This window comes from Cryptotermes secundus, unplaced genomic scaffold (assembly GCF_002891405.2).
Source record: "Cryptotermes secundus unplaced genomic scaffold, Csec_1.0 scaffold84, whole genome shotgun sequence".
In the NCBI taxonomy this organism is placed as follows: domain Eukaryota; kingdom Metazoa; phylum Arthropoda; class Insecta; order Blattodea; family Kalotermitidae; genus Cryptotermes; species Cryptotermes secundus.
In genome coordinates, this window is record NW_019723905.1 from 374,647 (window position 1) to 389,799 (window position 15,153).

Consider the following 15,153-nt stretch of genomic DNA (forward strand, 5'->3'; position numbering starts at 1 on the left):
TGTTACACCATGTATCTTTTTATGTTTTGTATGAGATTGTATAAGTTTGACTAGCTCTATATCCTATGGGTGCTAAAGCCCCTGTACAGGATTTGTGGAGTTATTTAATAACAATAAACAATAAACAAAGGAACACACATTCTAAAGGTTATGACAATTGTAAATTTCTCTTAGGATTACAGGGTTTCTGGACTTTGTCCCTTGTCTAATATTTTTTCAAACAGAAAACAGTGTTTTTTGTGAACTGGGTTTATCCAATGACTGAGATTAACCTTCATCAATGAACTCAACTGAGTATGTGCCTGTCCACCTTCTTAAATGAGGATGGACACAAATCCAGTTTCCAAAAAGTCCAGAAACTCAGTAATCCCAAGCAAAGGAATATGTTTGAAACACGTTGTACTTCAAACTGCAGTACATCTTTCAACTTTTCTTCCTTAACTAACATGTTCTCCATTTCATTCACTTACAGTTTTTCACCTCATCCATCAAAGCATTAATTGTATCAAACCAAGTTCTCTCCTCAGTCGACATATTTACATAAACATCCTTGTACTACCTGAGTTCCCAGTTACTGCATGAATGTAGTTATTCAGCAAATAAACTGTTAGATGACCATTAGTTGTAATATATAATTACATATGTAAATGATGCAGTGATTGTCTTACAGTGCCTAAACATATGTCCACATTGTACAAAAGGAGAAAAAAAGAACTGGCATTGATGTTTCACTTTAGTTTCTTCTCTGAATTATGGTTCTTAAGTCAACCAGAGCACCGAACAATTACTAGCTATGTAACAACATAAACACCTTCATCCCCTGTATAAATGCTGTGAACTGGGAGGATATATTTTATAAAAATACACAATCTTTTACTACACTTACCTACCCAAAGAAAAAGTCTCAATTGATGTTTGAAAGCAACAACTATGACATACATATACATATGGTATGTTAATTGAAAAGTTTACTAATGTTTTCAAACTTCGCAGAATAGTATAAGGTACAAATTCCCACAGTGTATTTACTGTAACTACAGTCAAATCATACAGTTCTGCCATTTCATATTTCTTGTCCAAATCAATGGATTTTAATCCATTTACATTAATTTTAAAGCTGTGCATTTAATACTACCTGTCCTTCAGTGAACAGTGCGGTAGCCTAAATTGTCATCAAAAGCTACATAATATTAATTTTTTGGGCACTTTGGGTTTACGTTATATTTTCCAAGGAGTACCAAAATTTTGTTTTAAGGAAATTAATACAAACACATACGAAAAATAAAACTAATTCTGACCACAACTTTCAAAATTAATTTACACCTACTTAACCTCAATTTGTGTAGAAACAGGCTAAAACCCAGTCTACATTTACAGGCATTATAAAGACAGTGATTCTGCATCATTTTCACATGAATTCTAGTGCAGTATTGAATTAGGTGGCATGACTTATAAGCTGGTAGTTGGTGTCCCAATATCCATATTCCCTTTGTGACTCTATCCTGAAATAAATGTAGTATAGTATTATGTACCATTATTAGTAGTCATGATGTGTATTAAATGCATGTACATTAAATGCTGGAGTGGACAATGCCATAAATGTTTCTGGAAATGAACAAATGTTTCTATAATTTGTGCAAATTTCAAACCACAATTAATAAAATGTCAGAAGTAAGATTTTTAACCCTTGAGCCTGCACACTGGTGTGCCTATAGAGAACACCATGTTTTTCCTAACTTAATGTGATAGCAGTAGTTTATGCCTGATATCTATTGTCCTTTCATCATACCGTTTTGTCTCTGCAGTTGTTGTGTCATGAGTGCAATGGACCATCACCAAATAATGTAATTGAAAAAAAAAAAAAGTGGTTTCTAGTGTCCTAAATATGTCATGCATGCAGCCATATTAATATTCTGACATTATATATATTTGCTCAATAATTTTATTTTACTCATTGTAAGAGCAATAATTTTCACGCTGTAACAAAAAACGAAGTATATGATCATATTGAATGAAATAAAGTGGACGAATTATCACATTTACAACAGGGAAGTGTTGTTAGTAAATATAAACAGAAATCTGAATTTTCTCTTAGTCCATGTGATGTGGCAGATGACAAAACTTTAAGAATAGTTCAAGAATAATCAAAATAAGGGGCCATAGAGAGCAAAAAATTTGAAAAGAAACAAAATTACCAAATTTGACCACAAAATTAATATCAGCAGAATGGTCTAATAATTTCAAGAGTTAATAAATTACCAGCAGTTCAGAAATATAGCATGTAGTTACAACATTACTGTGTCACACAGTGATAGCAAATGGGAGCCCCACCCACTAATGAACATGGCAGAGAACAACATGTAAGTTCTTTATTATTCAGTGCAGAAAATTTATTATATCCTTAGTGAAAATATATTTTATTAATATGATCAAAATAAAGATGTTCCCAGCTGAAGTGACTGCAACCACTAAAAGGGAAGAAGGAACATGTGAAGAACTAATAAGAAAGAGAACATGAAAAGTATGAAGAAAGAATACAGGAACATATTCTCAGAATGGAATTCATGCAATCAACTTCCATGCAAGCAACATATATGAATAACATGCAGCTGTGATACAGGAGATCATAGTTTCTATAGCAAATAAATATACCTTCACTGAACCACAAAAGAGCTGGGTTGAAATTATCTTCATTATTTTAAATTCTATGAGAAGTGAACTGTGTTAATAATGATGAAATAACTACAGTACTTACATTAAATGAGAAAATGACTGCAATAAAAAAATAAATGAACACTTTATTCACATTAATGACTAATTCCCTAATCCCAAAGCCTGCTTGAACAACATTTCAAGGTATGTCTGTTTGAGTAATAATGTTTCCAGTCTTGATTTTGTTACCTTCCTGGCCTCTACCCATGCCAGAAGCATAAAGGCCTCCTCTTCAGAAGCAGAATACAGACTTCCAGCTATAGTATTATGATGGGCAGCAAAAAAATTAGTCAGATATTCCACACATTAACACATCTCTGCCAAGTGCAGGGGATGGGAAAAGCATGGCACTGGATTTGGCCATTTCAAAACCAAGACCTTTGCATGGTAATCCAGTGTCTTAACCTTCTGCATGCCATATACTGATGAGGTTAGATTGGGACACTTCCTGTTAAAACCACCACAGCTGAATAGATTGGCTTATTGTTAATCAATTAGTACAGTCTCTGTCTATAAAGGTCATCAAGCATGACACAACACTGTTTAGAAGAAAGAACAGGTTTTCACGTGATCTGTACCTGCTATCATTTCATGGCCATTTGAGAACTGTAGGGTTCTCTGTTCTACAGCATTTACCTTCAAGCAGCCTGGACATCTCTACCAGGAAGATCAAGGGCAAGACTTGGCAGTCAAGGGTTAAATGACACTGTGTCTTACACATACCAGCAAGTTCCCAGCACAGCAAAGTTAATTCCAGCATTTAATATTGAATACACTGGTTACATTATTTTGGTAGGTCAGTTGAAATTAGGACCCAACAACACCTTTCCTTCAAAGGAGAGAGGGAAATTTAAAAAGCAGGACATCAGTTTATTACACTTCATGCAGACTAAATTCCTTTGAACACAGTGTCTCCTAGCAGTTCCCAAATATTACATGTCTTTATACCTACTATAATAGAACCAAATCTTAATTTAAGCTAGATATCAGTTTAGCAGCTGTATGTAAAAAGTATTAACATACATTAGCTTATATATAGTGAGCCATGCAGTGGCTCCGGTATGATGTCATGGGCTTCCAGCCCCTTGATCGAGGTTCTTAAACTTATCCCCCACCCCATCCCCATGCGGGACTGGGTCACGTGGTATTGCCCTCTCCCCTCCTTTCTACCCCTGGGAGCCTTGCTTGGAAGTTAATTCGAGTTCAGAGTTCAGTTCTGGATATGGATCCATAGGGCCTTGCTCGCGGCGCCGAGCCAGCCGGAGCGACTGTCAAATTCCTGTTCGGCTGGGAGTTCAAATTTGGTTTCGGCAAGTACTGGGCTGGTTCGCGGCCGACGAGATCGCCCGCGGTCGCCTGTCGTTGGGTTTGTAGGATGGCGGCGACTCGTACCAGTTTGGTTAAATCTGTTTTTATAATTTATATTGTGTATTTAATTTAGACTCAGCCTGTGGCCCGGCTGTATGTAGTAGTTATGTTTTCACGCAACCAAGGCAAATTGTTGCGCCAGTAAATATGGGCCATTCTGCCCGAGTTAGATGCCGCTGTGTGCGAGCATGTAAATGTGCAGTTAGTTCAGTTGTTCTGTTTAATTTCTGTTGTGTATATTAAATTCTGTTATTTGTTAATATATTGATTGCCATCATTTGTAACTACATTTACCACGCTGCTAGCTTGGATCCCTTACTCTAACTTAGGGAGCGTGCGAGCACAGCACGAGAGCCATATGACGGATCAACGTTTCCCCCTCCGATTGAGGAAGGGTAGACGGAGCCGAAAGGTGCCAGAGAGTGACGGTGCTGTGGTAGCAGACCATAAGATGGTACAAGTGGTACATATAGTACCAGAGCGGACAGACGGCACAATAGTATTAAATGGAAGATTATTCATTGCATAAAATGTTGAGTCTCTAAGACAGGGTGGTTCACTGTTATGTGACTACCACAAAACATAGCCCTTTACAGACTGAATTTTAAAAATCAAAATAACTTCCCTACTGTTTGTAATATGTATCCCCTTGATAGTTCACTATGTATAACAACAGGCTACACACTGGCTGACAAAGGAATGGGGGGTTAAATTCCCAGCAAGAATAAGAGATTTTCCTCTCCTCCACAGTGCCTAGACTGGCCCTGGTATCCACGCAGCCTGCTAGCCAATGGGTGTCAGGGACTCTTTCCCTGGGTGTAAAGCAGCCAACCACACCTCAGTCTAGTGGTGAGGTTAAAAAGGCATGGATCCAGATCTTCACTCCCTATATGTTATCAAGATCTGGTGCCTTACTGATTTAGCACAAAGATAAATTTACTTCTACCATATCTGAAGGCAGTCAGCTGTGTCAATATGGAAAGGATTTGCATCTTGACATGGCTGATAGCCCATGAAAGATTCAATGTATTTACTTGCCATTAAAGCTTCAAACCATATTTATCTTAATGTTAGAGCTTCAGAGCTGAAACACATAAAACAAACTACATATATCTGATGAATAAAAGCATTCTTTGGAACGTTTTCCAAGACTTCCTGCAACTGTTTAGTCCCAGATGACCCAGATATATCCCTCTGACCTTCAGGCAGATCCATCGATGGCAAAACGTTCAGCTTGCCAGATTACGAGACTGAGTAAATAATTTGTTTATTTTCTTTTAATTTCATGGAGTAGGGTGAGGCTGAGTCCACTTGGTACACTGGCCACTAATTGGCCTATTGTATCAGCCCTGGATGATAGATTATGGGACGTTTGGTAGAATGAGAATTGGCAGGGGAAACCGAAGTACTTGAAGAAAACCTGCCCCAGTGCCATTTTGTCCACCAAAAATCTCATGTGACCTGACCTGGAATCGAACCTGGGTCACCTAAGTGGGAAACCAGTGACTAACCCTGCCTGAGCTCTTGCACTGATTGTATTGAATAAATGAAATGGAAATGTATAGAAGTACTCATGGCCTTTGAGGGATTTGGGCCAATTACCCATGGAAGAGAATATCCTATATCAGAGACAGACAAAGAATTCTTGTGGATTATCTGCCACTCTTCCTAACTTATTTTCATGTGCTTCCCTTACTCTATCCCAATTCTTCCACTCCTATTGGCTGGATAATGCATTCTACACTAGTATTCACCGAAACAGTTTATAAAAGTCTGGGAACTAATATGGATAACTCGTGTTTCATAGAAATTTAGTCAGTTATCACTGACAACAAGAAAATGCAAACAAAGTAAAGAATTGCTGTCCCATTTCTTGTGATCAGTTTATATATTTGTCATATTTTATATTCTGCGGTGTGGCAATTGCTTCAAATAAATAAAAAGAAATATTTTCACCTTTTCAAGTTTAAAAATTTAGGAATATTTTGCAGCTAATTTTCTTATATTTTAAAGCTGGTGCCCAAGATCAGCTTTCAGACTTCAGCTACATCAATCACCAATCATATACATTTTGTAAATAGTTAAAAATCTTAAAATATCCAATAGAAAACCAAATGTGCAATGTGTCTGCAGAGTACCAAGTGCATATTAAGTATAGGCAGCTTCAAGTTTGAGCATATATCTGCATCCCAGTCACAAAAATATTTTTTTCTTCAATTTCTGACATCAGACTGAACACTCATTTCGTGTGATGTGTGACATTCACTGCAGTAACCAGGAAGGAAGACATATCTTCAAAGCTGGAATCTATACAGTTGATCATCATACAATTTTATAACTAAAAGTGTGGAAAATAATTACAAGTGCTCAGCCAGTATGATTAAGTTTTTATTTCACAATCTAATTCCTTACAGTCCATTTTAATATTATTCTCCCACCTTCTCTTTCTATTCCTCCTCGGTTTTCTGAGTTCTCCAAGAAGCTGTGAATAAAGGGTAAACTTCATGTTTACCCTCTCTGAGTGACACGTCCAACCAATCATAATTTTCTGAGTTTGCTATGTAAATTATGTTCTCCATTATGTCATACCTTCCCTCTCTCACTTACCTATCTGTTCTATGTTCAAATGTTATTCAGAATCCCCAAACTTATATTCATCTTTAAAAGCAAGAGGCCATGGTTTACAATTGTATGAAGCAATTAGCACAATATCTGATTTATGTATCATAAAATTTAGTGTTTTGATAAGAAAATAAAAGGATGACAGTGTCTGATCTAAAAAATAACAAGAATTTCCTGAATTTGTTTTGCTCATAATTTTATCATGAACCTCATTTTTATATGTCACTGTCATTTCTGCTATTTACATTTTGCATGTATAATATGTACCTGTAAAGTATGCATTCAACTGAAAAGTAGTATATACAATTATGTTAAACACAATCAGTGACGGTCTTGACTTTTAGTTCCATCAAACTACGCATTCATACACAAATTATTGCAAAGGGAAAACTAACACAGTCAAGCAAGCCACAAGGATGCAGACCTTTTATGGATTTCTCTGTTGCAGTACACAGAATCTAATTGAGAAGCTAAGAGTACTACACACCATACATACACATTTTCATTTACCATTAGGTGCACAAAAAGAATTACGTCTAATCCTTTACTTAATTAAAAAATAACATAAAAATACAGCTAAATACTAGTGCAAGAATTACATTACACTTTTCATCAGTACACCACAAAGCTTCATACTAAGCTATATCTAAATATCTGTATGGTAATCTGTTCAGAGAACAGAGGTATTATAATATCAGATGAAGTTCTCTTAGCAATGATAATGAAGAATATGGGTGTTTGGGATGTGACACAGTATAGTTTGGCAGGGAAGTATCAACAGTTTGGAGGAACTTGCTACCTCCATCTTCTCAGAAGAGGAGAGGGGGGAAAGAGATGACATATTGTAAAAGTCAAATATATGACAAAAATAAATATATAATAACATGAAGCCTGTTGAAATTTCAAAAGGAAACTGTTACAATCAAAAGAAAAAGTTAATCAAAAATACCTAACCTCAATAATCTGAAATGTCCTCAAAAGAGAGCTACATTTATATTAAAAAAAAAATAAACTTGACAGAATTAGTGGTGGTGCTATTTAGGAGGAATGTTTTTGTGGTTGTGTATAAAACATATTTTCTCAAGTCCAATTATGCAACACTGTTCATTGCCAATAAAATGTAATTAACATGGGAATAAAAATACATAATAACTTACCCTTGAAACTAAGAAGAATAGAAAATTTTAAGGTTTTCAAAATAACTTAAAAAGTTCTTTATTATGAAACCGTTTTCATTCTCTACAAGAATTTTCTTTAGTAACAAGGATAGATGGTAGTTCAGTAACTTGATTTGGTCTTGATATGATATGGAAGTATATAGATGATCTTTGGTCTGCTATCTTCACTAAACATGTGGTGATGGTTTGTTTTACACGGCTGTTTTGTGTTTTTGGTTGTTTAAATAGATTTATTGCTTTGTATTACCATGGTTGGTAAGATACAGCAAAGGGTTGTATTATTTATTGTTTTCCACATTTTTAAGAGTTGTTGACATGTAGTGTATGGCATTCTAAACTTACTTGTCCATTTGTGTCTGTATAACAATTATGGAAGTTAAATAAATTATCATTAATTAATATACTTGCACACTGTGCTGAGTGATTTCAAATGGCACAAATGGGTAGAACTTTAAAAATAAACTACTCCCATCTCCAGCTACAGTTCCCATAGATAATTACTCCAGTGATCCACTACTGTGTATATTAAATCACAATTTCACTGAATATATATGCTACCAAGAATGAAAATTTATTTTTGGCAGAGGTCGAGATCATACTGTCCAATAAAACATAGACAGATCTAACTGCCACCTGGCAGTCCTATCTGCAACTACTAACAACACTGACTTCAACATATGGACAAAGAAACACAAATTTCCAAGCATTTGTTTTTTGTATATGTGGAGGGATGTAATATTACTTCACTGTACCATTCAAATAATAAAAATAACATAATCAGATGCAATTCAGAAGTGGTCAATATTTCTCCTAAGAAACTTCAATTTTTTATATCCACAAAACAAATTCCTCCTCACTGGTACTGAGCTTTCTGCCCAACATCCATAATACAGAGTTCTATTAGCATCTGGATAAAAACATAATTTTTGTGCAATTTGAATAAAGTGAAACTATAATGTCTAAGTCTTGTTTTCTGTCAGTTGGTGTGTTTTATCTTATCAAATATTTAACAGATTACAATGAAATTTCATATTTGTGATCTGTACTATAAGTAATTTCACTTCGGTCTGTATCAGACCATTATAATCCAAATATCTGTGGAGCTCAAATCAAACTATGAAACCTCTAAAAGCCTCTTCATATAGAACTTCTCTCATGAAATAAAATAAACGTCCCATTAAGGGTTAAAAGTTTATCCAAAATATTTTTCAAATTCAGGTATATTTGATGAAAGATTACAAAGAAAAATCATTTATGCCTCCAAGAAGTGCAATATATGTAACTGTTGATGAGCTTTTGAAACAACTGATTTGCATCTACAACAAATAAAGCCCATGTTCAAAATAATTTAACCAACATCCCTCTTCCTAATACTGTCCAAGGCAGGAATGGAATGTTTAGAAATCCAAGAGAAACCTATTTTTGTGGGAAGTTCTCTGGGCAAATGTCTAAAGTTGCCTACATATTGACACATTTGGTTTAAAATATTAAAAACAAAACATAAACAAAATAAACATAAATACTCTAATCCATTTATGAAAAAGAAACCTAAGCACTAATGCATAAGGAAACTAAGTGAAACCAATAGCTTGTACCAAGCAATTACCACACTACATCATATTAATTTATATCTATATACATCAGTGGTTGTCATTACAGTGCAGAGCAGTACAGCTTGAACTCCAAGCCCCTATCTATAAGCCAATAGCTGTATTCATTTTGCTGCAGATGTTTTACCTGCCCCATATGCGTACCCTCTCCATGGAGTATAAGGCAGCTGCACAGATGGGTTTATTGAGTAGATCTGGCCTATAAGAGTAATAATACACATATAATTTGTTCCATTGAATTAACTGGATAGTACCACAGTTGTGAGCAAACTAGTCTATTTAGAAATCTGAAAACAAAGAAACAAATGCATTAGTTATCCTGCTGACAGACAAACATTTGATGAAATAGATACAGCCTGGACAGTTGATTTTTATGAAAATCACTTCATTATCTTGGAATACTCTGTCAGTGAATAGATGATTGCACAAGGCTTCAAACAAATTCAAGGCAGGAGATACAGCTACAAGGTATACCCCAGTTTGGATGAAATTTCAACATTCAGACATAATCAAACAGAGATTTGTACATTATGGTCATGAAAATGAAATGCAGTATCTAAATTAGATGTTCCAAAGAAGAGTGATGAGATTCACACAATCTGAAAACAATTCACAATAATATAAAAACAACCAAATTTATCATTTAATGTGAAAACTTACACACTAATCACAATATTTATTTGTTAATCCATTTTTAATGAATTTTAGCCCTGATCAATGTAATAAATTTTTTGGCTGGTTGAGTGAATAGGACACAGAATACTCTTGCCATCTCACACTGTGTATGCTTTCAGTTTTCTGTGATGGTGAACAAACCAGTAACCTATACACATTGCAATTTATATCACCCAGCAAATCACTGAACAGCTGCATGGAAGTGAGTTTATGTGTAATAAGCTAGCGTACTCATGAATCCTGAGCTTTTACTTCTAATAAGTTTGGCTTGTGCAATAAGCAATCAAGACTGTCATGTTAGTGCCCACATTCAAATACTATGTGTAAATTACATGTTGGAGCAACACGTTTTCATGTACCTACAAGAAAAATGATGTAAGAAAATTAAAAAGTAGATACTGGAATAAATTTCTCAATTCTATAGTTGCAAACAGAAAAATTATTCATTAAATTGTAAATAAATGACAGTTAGGCTCATTATTGTACAAAAAGGGAACTGAATCAAAATTCTGAGGGCTCACTGAAGAGAAAATGGATGAAATTGGTCCTGTGCATTAACAGATTCCTTAAAAATCCCTCAAACACAATGCTCAGGAAGCCAGGGATTCAAGGTGGTCAGCAATAACTGCCACAAAACTCAAGAAATTAAAAATCATAAGAGATAAGTTTCTGCAAAGGTGTCAAGAATGTATACATAGTAATGGTGAGCATTTAAAGCGCCTACTTTGATCTATGTAAGCCTTATCTGTAACCTTTGGAGTCTGATGCCCTATTGTCTGTCTAATGAATCTGAACATATGCATTGCAGGATGGCAAGATCAATCTGTGTTTCCCTCGCCTGACCAGCCGAAAAACTTTCAGGTGGCTCTCAGATGGCCTCCGTGTATAATGAACAGAGCAAAGATATGATAATAATAGATTTCACAGGCTGCTGACATTTCTGGCACATACTACTTCAGTTCCATATTTTTAACATATACCTCAAAATATTGTCTGTATAAGACACTATTTGCATTAACAAAGACTATTTTGGTCACCCTGGAAATAAAAAAATATAAAAGTGATGTGAAATTGTTAACCTTCCCAGCATAACTTGTTTGTCACTCCATCAAACTAAAAACTATAACTGAACAACAATATACTATAAATCAATTTACAGAGAAACATCTATCTGCAGTTGAAATGATGATCATTTATCCACTGGAGGCTGCCATATTGAACACAGTTTCATTAATTTCTAAATGTTCAAAACATCATAAATTTATTCATTCACTACCCACATGAGGGGATTTCACAGATTCAAATAAATATAACTGCTTAAAGGCCTACCTTAAAGCAGTCTTACATTCTTTATATTCCTGTGGTTTTATCATGCTCAAGACTATTTAATAATGGATCAGAGTGCTCAGAGAAAGTTCAAAGTCAAAGTTGTAATAATTTTTATAGTATAATAATTTTATAAGAAATGCTTATTTCTTTTCAAACTAGACTGTCATTAAAAATGAAACATTAAACAAGACTGATTTAGATTTGCAATTTCTTCCTCCATTTTATTATTCAATGATTCAAATTTAAGCCTTTAATAAAAACATGAGAAAAATTAATTATAACTTAAAACTTTAAAGCAGAACAACTGAAATTGTAAAACAATTGAAATATTACTTTAGAAGGAATCATGGTGCTGCTGGTTTATATATTATTCATTGGGCAGTCAGGCGTCTTGCACTCCTACACCTTTGAATAGTAACAGGTATGCAGAAAATTCTTCCTACCATAAATATGACTACATATTGGTGTTAATGTTGTTGACATATATCATGCACTTCATCTTCTCTCAACTAGAAAGTTGCTAATTATTGCTAATGATCATAACTGTGACAAGAAGAATCAAATCCTAAATATCGGTATTTCATCCTTATAGTATAGCAACATACAGAAAAAGAAATCCATGCTTACATAATTTGAATCATAACCTCAAATATACACAAATTTTGTGTTTAGACTGCAAGTTAGCTTTCTTTGCAATTTACTATTGTAGCTGGTATGCTTTATGCAATAGAAACAATCTAGTAACTATACTTTAATGTAAATCAATTGACTACAACTACAAGCAATATATATATGATAATACAATGCAGAAGAATCAAAGATATTTCAAAGGACAGATGTATTGCATGAATCTGAAGTTTCACTATATTGGTAACAATTACATTCAATACCAATGAATCAACATCTTACATGATATGTATTTAATTATGAAACAGGTCTTGTATTTGTATTGGATGTCTACTTACTATTAGAGTTTAATTACTGCTATTTTGTTTTGAAAGTAATGGCAAGGGCACACAAAGGAAATGGGCAACCGCAATGCAACTGCAATTTTCGAGAATTGTTATCAGCCTGAGTTGAACACATATTACTGTATGGAGCAATGCAAATTGAGGACTGTGTTGCCATTTCCTCAATTTGTGCTGCTCCATTCAGTAACATGTTCAAATCAGGCTGATAACAATTCTTGGAAATTGCGGTTGTGTTGCTGTTGCCAGTTTCCTTGGTGTGCCCTTGCCCCAACACTTGTGTGCATATTTTCACCCCCCCCCCTTCAACAGTTAAGTGTATTGCAGACGATGATTATTAGAATGTTCATACGTCTTTAACGGAGAGGAAGTACATGTATAATTTAAGGAACTGCATAATGATTAAGAAACCGTACAAGAACCTCTATCTGGACTACTAGCAATGGATTTTAAAAGTAGAGATATTCAGGATATGAAGGAAACCTGCTGAACTATGTAGACCTACATATATGGGAATGAGAGATTACTGATGATAAAAATAATGCATTACATAATTAGTGATGGTGAACACTGTAATTGTTCAAAATCAAAAAGGATGCTTTTAAGAGCCTGTTTCATGATTTTATCATACAAAGAGATAAGTATAAAAATTCACTTCTGTGTAATTTACAGCTGTCAAAAACAATCATAGGCCTAGTTATTTGATTCCTGCAGTATATTTCAAGTTAAGAACTGAGACCTAACTCTATAGAACTGAGTCCTTCTAGAGAAGTTAATAGTCACTGAAAAAGTCAAGAAAGTCCATCCACTTATGGATTCTGAGGGTTCACTGCTGTGTACACAGGTTCATATCCGGGACCAGATAAATCCAGTCCACAACCTCTCATCCTAATTCTCCCAGATCAATTCAAATATTATTGTCTCATCTATGCCTAGAGCTTCCAAATAGAGTCTCTCTTTTAGGTTTACCAACCAAAAGTTTGTATGTAATTCTCTTCCCTCCAATGCATGCCCTGCCCATTTCATCTACCTCAATCTGATCATTCTAACAATGAAGAATATAATAAAAGCCTTAGGGGTCATTAACTTTCTATCAAATAACTTGTACAATGTAAATTTTTCTGCTCTTATTTTGCCATGTTTGCCTGCAAGTACTTGAAAGGAGGTAGAGAAAGAAACGCACAGTCTGCTCATTGTGATAATATTTTTTGTAATGATTACAAATCTGTTTTATTTTCTTAATCAGAGTTTCACTCACTAGCAATAATATTTGCCTCGCTGTTTCCTTCGGAAGTCCCACAATGCCTGTAGCCAGTACAATAATCTCCAAAAGATTGTAAACAGATGTGCAGTATTAGTTTCTCTTTGTCAAAGTATTCAAAATGTGACTGTGTAAAGACCATGCGTGCACATCTCTTGTGGTGAGTACTGTGCCTGGTCTGCAAGTATCACTGGTCTGAAAAATTGTGAAAGGACTCTGGTGTTTATTCTGAAAATGGATAATACTCACCTTGCCAGTACCAACTGCCTACAGCCCCCACATACAGCCTATTCCCATCCTGTCAACAAACAAAATTAAGATATTAGACTTCCATTAATTAAAGATTATACAATATGCACACTCTTTAAGTTTAAAATTCAAAGTAAGTTTTTAAGCACAATATGCATGTCTTGATTTTTCTCTCTAAGAGAATAAGAATGGAGGCTCTGGGTCTCACTAGGCTTCTTATCCAATGGGTACTAGGGGCTCTTTCCCCAGGAGTAAAGTGGCAGGGGCATGAAGCTGACCACTTGTCTCAATCTAGTGTCAAGGTCAAGAAAGATGGAGCTATACCTCCACTTCTCCGCATGTCTCTATGGAATAGTGCTTAGCTAATTAAGCACAGGAACAACTTTACCTATAAGAGAAAAGAAAGGGGACCAGATGTATTTGGTGCTGGCTCAGGTATACCAAAAGGAGAAGAAAGAAAATTACAGAACAAGAGCTTAATGATTTCTATCCTGCAAGAAATATTATAAGGGTAATAAAACAAATATGGATGAACCAGGCAGGACATGCATGCATTGGGGACACAAGAAATTTGCATAAAAATATTGGCAGGAAAGCCCTAAAAGAAGAGGCCAAATGGGGGACACTGGTATAAATTGAAGCATACTGCTCATATGGATCTCTGAGAAATAGGGTCAGCTGGCCAGTATCAGTAATATGCTGTGGTGAGACAAATACATACATTTCGGTGAAAACCTCAAAGAAGAGATTGCTTGGAATACATACAGAGGATATTATTAAATAGATTTTAAGGAAATATGTTGGGAAGATAAGGAGTGGATTGCATTTGTATGAGAATTGGTAACAATGGTAGGTCTCTGTGAGCATGGTAATGAGCCTTTATCCTCTCGGACATTTCTTAGACAAGTGAATAAATATCAACTGAGATTTGACGGATTAAGATTGCAGCATTCTGGTGTGTGACACCATATAGTTTGCTACATAGATATCCTGACACTGCACAGTTTGGTAAAGTAAAAAATTAAAGTAAAACTATCCCTGTAACAGGCCGTGAAGGCCCATAGGGTTGTGAGACGTTGAGGGTCCCACATTATCTAGACAATCAGCTCACAGATGGCGGTAGGGTTGTCAGCCTTACATGCCGGTCGCGCTTTACTCCCCAGGATATTTATTTAATTAAT

The 15,153-nt window shown here is 35.2% G+C and overlaps 1 protein-coding gene across 2 annotated transcripts in view; it reads right to left on the bottom strand.

Moving 5' to 3' along the window:
• The window catches only part of LOC111861925 (integrin alpha-PS2), a 326,722-nt gene that overhangs the window by 53,503 nt on the left and 258,066 nt on the right, over nucleotides 1-15,153 (bottom strand). Inside the window, exons 6-7 of one of the 2 annotated variants that reach the window (XM_023846891.2) lie at nucleotides 13,973-14,021; nucleotides 9,618-9,689 (exon numbers count right to left, since the gene is read on the bottom strand). In XM_023846891.2, the coding sequence (XP_023702659.1) occupies nucleotides 9,618-9,689; nucleotides 13,973-14,021 (121 nt within the window). The remainder of the gene's footprint in view (nucleotides 1-9,617; nucleotides 9,690-13,972; nucleotides 14,022-15,153) is intronic. The other variant, XM_023846892.2, reaches the window with a different exon arrangement.